Source organism: Engystomops pustulosus, chromosome 1, assembly GCF_040894005.1.
Source record: "Engystomops pustulosus chromosome 1, aEngPut4.maternal, whole genome shotgun sequence".
Taxonomy (NCBI): Eukaryota; Metazoa; Chordata; class Amphibia; order Anura; family Leptodactylidae; genus Engystomops; species Engystomops pustulosus.
Genome location: NC_092411.1, coordinates 121,995,577 through 122,003,836, shown reverse-complemented (window position 1 = coordinate 122,003,836; position 8,260 = coordinate 121,995,577). Strand labels below are relative to the sequence as shown.

General features: G+C 43.8%; 1 protein-coding gene across 1 annotated transcript in view; it reads left to right on the top strand.

The window, feature by feature from the left end:
• Positions 1-243: 243 nt before the first annotated feature.
• GLDC (glycine decarboxylase) overlaps positions 244-8,260 on the top strand; it is a 31,573-nt gene continuing 23,556 nt past the window's right edge. The window contains exons 1-2 of the mRNA XM_072152205.1: positions 244-735; positions 1,348-1,426. Coding sequence (XP_072008306.1) covers positions 472-735; positions 1,348-1,426 — 343 coding nt within the window. The 5' untranslated portion in view covers positions 244-471. The remainder of the gene's footprint in view (positions 736-1,347; positions 1,427-8,260) is intronic.

Here is an 8,260-nt window from a genome sequence, read left to right as displayed (position 1 = left end):
CAATGTATTACAGGCGTCCCTGGGCCTCCATTTATATGGAGTGCAATATAAGGATGATAATAGTGGGGTAATAAAGTGAGCAGACAGGTAGGAATGAGGTGTGGAGGAGCACGTTGGGAGTTGTTTGTCTCTGTCCTATGGGGGCAGTGGGTGTCGCCTGTGGGAGCCTCCCCTGGTGGTTATATCATGTGCGGCACATGTCTGCTGAGGGGACGCCTGAGGGCTATTATGTAAGGCGCGCACTTTCCAGCCCTTATGGCCCCGCTCGCGATAGACGGAGGCTTGGCTCCACGTCAGCTGCTGTGAACACGATGATTGGTGAGGATAGACATAGCGAGGGGGCGGGGACATGTGCGGCTGGTGCATCACTACAAAGTGATGTGCAGGTGATCGGCACTCGGCAACTTTCCTCAGTAGTGCGAGGCAGGCGTTGTGCTCTTCTCATCCCAGGCAGTCACCACACAGGGCATCATGCAGAGCTGCACCAGAGCCTGGGGGCTGATAGGCAGGGCGGCGAAGCTGCAGGGTACAGCGCTGGGGTGTAGCAGCAGAGCCGCCTGGCGCCACATCCAAGGGGCTTCAAGCCGCATGTCCGCAGCCGCACCTCTCCGCTCATCCCACAGCAGCCAGCGGCAGATCGAGCAGCTCTTCCCCCGGCACGATGACTTCTCTGAGAGGCACATTGGACCCGGTGACAAAGAGAAGAGGGAGATGCTGCACACTCTGGGGATGGAGGTGAGTGTCTGCCCCATGAAGTTACCTCTCTTGTACTGGGGGAACTTTAGGAGAATACTAGTATGAGACCCTCCTCATGTTATACATCCTAGTTCTATACATCATCCTATACATGGCGATGCCTGTCTTGCCCATATCTTATAGCTATGGAAAGAGTGATTTCTAATAACTTGTGTCCAACTTCAAGCAAAACTCAACATTTTGGACAAGCAACCCACAGGGGCTCACAGTGCAGGGACCATTAAATGCCCTGTAGTGATGTAACACCCTGATCTTTATCCTGGGGGGTAGCAGAAAGTTTATACATCTCCTGTCACTGGCCTCATGAGCTCTACTACAGTGTGGAGCAAGTTGTTCTCTGGGTGTTGGCGTTCTGCATACCAAAGATGTGTTTATACTGAAGCTATAGAAGGGGAATCCAGGCATTAGTGTTTGTATTGTATGGGCTACGGGCTCCCTTTACTACTACAATGATATGTACTTGTATACCCTGGGAGTGACTGTTGTTACCATGGAGCCATTGCTGTCTGAGCCACTAATATTCTGGACAGTAAAGGTATTTCACATTATTATTATTATTATTATATAATTTTTTTTATTTTCTTTTGACAGAACATTGATGAGCTTATTGATCAAACCGTTCCAGCAAGTATCCGACTGTCAAGACCTTTGAAAATGGATGACCAAGTCTGTAAGTAGAATCCTGAACCTCACACATACTATATTTCTACATATTTACAGTGGGGACATAACAAAACCCAGAATTTCTCTGAAATCTGTAGGAGGATAGATATTGGTATCCACTAGAAAATCCTATGGAAATTTATTTAATGGTTCTGGTATTCCAGCTGTTTCCTAGATTTGCCACTAGTATTCTGGTCTATTCTACAGTGATTAAAAATGCTCAATAGTGGTGTTCCTGCTTAGACTGAGATTTTTTTCCCCTTGGTATTTCATATTGCAGTGTTATCCGAAGTACTAAAATGTGGTGGACCAGGACTCTTGGATTACTACAGATTCTGCGCTGGTTCACAAGTCCAATGTTCAATAGTTGATTTCTGCACCAGGATCCATAGCAATAAGTGATATGTAATTTAATTGCGTATCATAAATCCACAGTGGAATTGTTTCCTCTGCAAATATTTTCCACAGTGTGTGTGGGGGATAGTCATGAATCCTGTACATTACAATGTCACTGTATTATGCTATAAATTTGCACATATGAAAATGCTACAATGTGAGCAGGTACCATAAAGGAGGGATGTAACAAAGATGAAAAGAAAAATCCAGAATAATTTTTGAAGGAAAAAATTATTAGTAAAATGGAAGTGACTGGAGAGAGGATGGCTTTTCTTTTAGAAAACCCCTATGCGATTGGGCCAAGACCCGTCGCTGTGCTCTGGCATTGCGTTTCTAAGCCCAATGCCAGCATCGGGTGTGCCTGCTCCCTTAATCAGATATCATGTTAAGTATCAATTCTATGAACTGGACTGTACCATTTGTACTATAGGAACTCCTTTCCTATTCTCTTATTTGCTCGAAAAATGTTCCCTGTGTTTCACAAAGGGCGCAGTTGGCGCCTGAAACGCGTTGGTTTTACACAATGTATATGTCCAAAATTTTTAAATGAAGACAATAACGAAAGTTTTTATCTAAACAACGCCTTACCTCGGTGGATTTGAGCTGGATAAACGTGTTTGATGTGTTTCGCAAAGACTGCTTAACTACTTGGAGTGGTTTACATACACTGCTCCAAAAAATAACACATCCTAGATCTGAATGAATGAAATATTCTCATTGAATACCTTGTTCTGTACAAAGTTGAATGTGCTGGCAACAAAATCACAAAAAAATAATCCATGAAAATCAAATTTATTAACCAATGGAGACATGAATTTGGAGTCGCCCACAAAATTAAAGTGGTAAAACACACTCCAGGCAGATCCAACTTTGATTTTATGTCTTTAAAAGAAGTCAAAATGAGGCGCCGTGTTGTGTGCCTGTATGACCTTCCTACAACAACTCTGCAGCCCACACAAGTGGCTCAGGTAGTGCAGCTCATAAAGGATGGCACATCAATGTGAGTTGTGGCCAGAAGGTTTGTCTGTCAGCATTGTGTCCAGAGGCTGGAGGCACTACCAGTAGTCAGACACCAGTACAGTAGAAGATGGGGACGGGGTAGCCAGAGGGCAACAACCCAGCAGCAGGACCCCTAACACCACCTTTGTGCAAGGAGGAATACTATCAGAGCCCTGCAAAATGACCTCCAGCAGCCCATAAAAGTGCATGTGTCTCAAAGAGGATCGTATAAGGGCCCGACGTCCACACATGGAAGTTGTGCTCACAGACCAACACCGTGCCGGATGCTTGCTTTTTGCCAGAGAACCAGGATTGGCATACTCGCTACTGGCACCCTGTGCTCTTCATAGATGAAAGCAGGTTCACACTGAGCACATGTGACATAGTCTAGAGATGCTGCCTGCAAAATTCTTCAGCATGGCCAGTTTGGCAGTGGGTCAGTAATGGTGCGGGGAGAGCTACACAGCCCTCCATGTGCTCACCAGAGGCAGCCTGATACCGATAAGAGATCCTCAGACCCCTTGTGAGATCATATGCTGGTGCGGTTGGCCATGGGTTCCTCTTAATGCAAGACAATGCTAAACCTCATGTGGCTGGAGTGTGTCAGCTGAAAGATTAAGGCATTGAAGCTATGGACTGGACAGCTCGTTCTCCAGACCTGAATCCGATTGAGCACATCTGGGACCTCATGTCTCGCTCCATCCACTAACATCTTGTTGCACCACAGAATATCCAGGAGTTGGCAGGGGTAATCCCCCAGTAGACCATCTGCAACCTCATCAGGAGAATCCTGAGGCATTGTAGGTAGGTCATACAGGCACATGGAGACCACACACAATATTGGCCTTCATTTTTGACTTGTTTTAAGGACATTAGATCAAATTTGGGTCAGCCTGTAGTGTTTTTCCACTTTAATTTTGTGGGTGACTCCAACTACCGGCCTCTACTGGTCAATAAATTACATTTCCATTGAAATTATTTTTTTTTTCCTGTCAGCTCATGCAACTTTGTATAGAACACAGTATTTAATGAAAATATTTAATTCATTGAGTATGTTTGAGTGTTCCCTTTATTTTGAACAGTGTATTAAATAGTGCTGCATACAGTAAATGGTAAAGATGCTTTCTCAGAAGACTGCTGAAGTTTGGGGCTGCTGCTATTCCAAATCCCTGAACTCTGTTGCTTAGCAATTAATCCAGATGTGTAGGGCTAAACTGGTGTTTTCGTTAGAAACCTTAAGCTCTGCTTTTGGTTGATATTTGGTGCAGAAGAAAACTCATTTGTGCTTGTATTGATGAATACATGTATAAAAACTTGTCAGCATAGACCTTCATCCTCAGTTGTGGTTTACATTCTAGAATCTTTCATGCGTAACACGTGTTCTAAAAGGTTACGGTGCTTGGAGGATTCTGATGAATCTGACCATTCCCAGCAGTGATTTGTTTTGCTCCTCCTCATCTTTTTTGTTCTGGTGTGAATACAGTAACTGTTTAGTAGACACATTACTTGTAATAGTTGTAGCTTCCTGCTTTCGACACATATCCCCCCTCCCCACTGCTGATTCCTTTCCAGTGTAATTGCATGTACAGCACATTGCAGCTGGAGTGCAAACTTTAAACCCATTGAGCTGCTGTCAAGTTTGTGACCAGTTTAATCTGGTTGACTCAGGATGACTTCAGAGCGTCTCCCGTGCTTCAGCGCCTCGCTGATTCGTACCTATTGAACTGGGAGATTAACATACAGGAAAACTGCATTGGTGGTGGGGGGGAGCAAATCTTTCACTGTCATTGTAACCATTTCATTCAGGTTAGTATCAGATTAAAGTCTGCATATTGCCTACAGAACATAAGGACACAAAAAGAAGTTGTTACCCCGCTCCAGAAAGATGCTGGACCTTGGCACCTTTTTAAATAACTAAAGGATATTTCCTCAGTATCCTAATCCAATATAGATCCTTTTAGTTGAAGCAGTTTGCCCATGAAAGAAGTCTTCAACCCCCCCCCCCTAGTGATGTTAACACAATAAAGATCATTTTTAATAATAATAATAATCTCCATTTATATAGCGCCATCATATTCCGTAGCGCTTTACAAATCATAGGGGACAAGTACAAATATAATAAAACATGATAGAGCACAAACATTTGTATGGAACAAGAGGAGTGAGGTGTCTGCTCGCAAGAGCTTACAGTTTATGAGGAGGAGTGGGGAGACACAAGAGTTAAAAGAATATATAATGGTCAAGCCATTCTTCTTAAGGGAATAGAACAAAATATAATAAATGGGATTGCTGTTGCTTGAACCCATCATCAGCCGTCTTCTTATATACAAGGTCCAGGGTGAATGGGACCGCAGAGAAGTCTGGTGCCTGCTGGTTGCTGGATAACAGATGGGAGGACGACACAGGACGGGTTAGTAGAAGAGTTAAAACTTCATGCAGTTAATGAGTGTTATAGGCTTGCCTAAAGAAATGGGTTTTAAGAGCACATTTGAAACTTTGGAGGTTAGGTATTTGTCTGATGGTCCGGGGCAGAGCATTCCATAGAATGGGTGCAGCTCTAGAGAAGTCTTGGAGACGCGAGTGGGAGGTCCGCACTAGGGAAGAGGTTAATCTAAGATCACTGGCGCATCTAAGAGCACAAGTTGGGCGATAGACTGAGATAAGAGAGGAGAGGTAGGGGGGTGCAGCATTATACAGAGCTTTGTGGATGAGGGTTATTATTTTAAACTGTGCTCGAAAGGAGACTGGCAGCCAGTGCAGCGACTGGCATGAACTGGAGGCATCCGTGTAGTGTTTAGTCCAGTGATGGGCAACCTTTTGAGCTTGGCGTGTCAAAATTCGCCAAAAAACCGAGCATAACTCGGGTGGTGTGTCACCTTGACAAAAAAACATAATTTTGTGATTATTTATAGTTTAAATAACAAATATTTATAATTATTTAACTATTAGGGTACTTTAACCCTAGGTTGTCTGATTGATCCTACCATGTACTGCCATACTACAGTATACTACAGTATGGCAGTATATGGGGATTTTCCCAATCATCTATTACTATGTGCAAATCGCACATTGTAATAGATCGGTTACAATCAGACAGGTGTGGAAATGCTTAGTAACCTGTGAACTTTCTGTCATGAAAGTTCACAGGTTATAGCGAGGGCGCAGGCGCCGCTCTCTGCATCTCCCTCATGAGGAGCAAAATAATTGCAATGTCTGGCTATTTGCAAGGCGTTGCGATTATTTCAGGGCTGACACACAAGACCTGATGACTGTCTTCTATCATACAGTGCACTGACCTTACTCACTGTATGATGGGAGTGGTTGTCCTCCCTGGTCCCTGCTGTGAAGCTGGTCAGTGTAGAGGTGGCAGCTGCTGGGACATCACACAAGGCAGCAGGGATGTGGCCTCTGACTGTGCTGCCATCCTCCCCCCACCACAACTATCAGGAGCTGCAGAGGAGCCTCCTGGATGTATGGCCGGGTCACCTCCCGTGCTGATACCTGTGCTGACTGGAGACACTAGGCACAGCTCACACATGGAGAGGGGCCGGCCCGGGTGGGGAGGAGGAGGAGGAGGGAGTGCTGGAAGCTCAGTGCAATCTCTCAGCCTCCCGGCTACTGCACCTGGTCATGTAGGATGAAACTTAACTCTCAGGCAGCCGCGTGTCAGTGAAAATGGCTACGCGTGTCAGCACTGACACACGTGTCATAGGTTAGCCATCACTGGTTTAGTCTGAAAGACGAGCCTGGCTGTTGCATTAAGAATCGATTGGAGAGGAGAGAGTTTGGTGAGTGGAAGACCGGTTAGTAGAGAGTTACAGTAGTCTAGACGAGAGTGAATCAGAGCAACAGTTAGCATTTTACAGGTTTCAAATGTGAGAAAAGGTCAGATTCTGGAGATGTTTCTGAGATGCATCCAGCAAGAGCGAGCAAGAGATTGAATGTCTGCTTATGTTACAATTTTACTCAGTTTTATTGCTGTTTCAGCTCCTATAACTTGGTGATGGTCAGTGTAAAATTCCAGAGTGTGGACAGGGACTCTAAGTAGACGCTTCATGATTCCTAGAGTTGTGTGTGCTGGCTGTGGTTAGATTAGCAGGGTACAGGTTTAAATACACTTTCATTTAACGTCTAAACATTGTACTAGTATCTGACGCGTAGAAAGACAGATGAGACAGATCAGAGATGAGGGATGATGAGATCCATGAGATGGAAATAACACAGAATGACAATCGGCTCTGGGAACTTGCCTATAACGCACACAGTTCTGCTACATACCTTCCTGCCCTGATATTAAGATTATAAAGATCTTATCTGTCTAACTTGTAGCTTTACTCTCCTCACAATGCTGTTTGCTGGCATAAAGTCTGTGTCAGTCTGTGTGAGCTCGTCCTGGAATGCTAAAGAGCGCAGCGACAGATAGAAAAACAAGATGTCTGCTGACCCCAAACTCAGAAGCTTCATGGTCGGATCTAGCGGCAACCAAAATTGTGTACACTAGGCCTGATAGAGAAAGATTGGAATTATATCTGTGAAATGCTGTATTTTTGTTAATAACATTGAATTAGAGAATTAGAGTACATTTAAGGAACTTGTCTTTATAGGAATACCCCTTTAAATGAAATATTTCACTTGTCCTGAAGGTAGTAACTTGATTTTATTTCAGTTGTCAGATGGTTTTTTATGTTATGGGTGTCCTGTACATCAGCAGATGTTGCTATACTACTTGTATACAAAAGGATGCTGGCAATAGACCTGAACTTGTATGTCTGAGTACCAGCACTAATGTGTGGATGGAAGTTCTGAGCAAGGTTAGTGGAGGCTACACAACAAATATTTAATTGCAATCTCTATGCCATGGTTTCCCAGACAGGTGTTATTGAATATGTTTGGGCATTCTTGGGTGTAATGTCGATTCACATATGGACTTGGTCCCCCCTGATATAGGATAGGGACTTATGCCTTTCTCTTCATCAACCTTGTAAAAAGATAAAATGTCCATCAAGTATAACCAAGTTTACGGTCTTTGCAATATGTAAGGAGCTATCAACTTTTAATAAGGCCATCTAGGTCCACCCAAGAACTAGTTTAATTTTAAAGCTTGTGTTCAGCTTGCAAGTGAATATTTGAGATAAAACCTGCATTTCTCAATATAACTTGATAATGGGCATTTTTTTGTTCTCTTTAGAGAGGAGCACAAGCTCTGTTACACAACAGGATTTATGTGCATTGAAAAGGTCAGGGAATGCTTCAGGTTAGAACTTTCTGTATAGAAAGTTATCAGTAGCAGCAAAGTGTCCTATTGTGTGTTGAACTCCTCCTTGTCACTTTCTTTTGTCCATGTTCACAGCATGAGCCAAGCTCACAGTGGTCAAGAGGAGAAGGAATTTTAGATTAGTTTCTGGCTGACTGAACTGATGGACGGGATTCTTGGGTAGTGTTCACA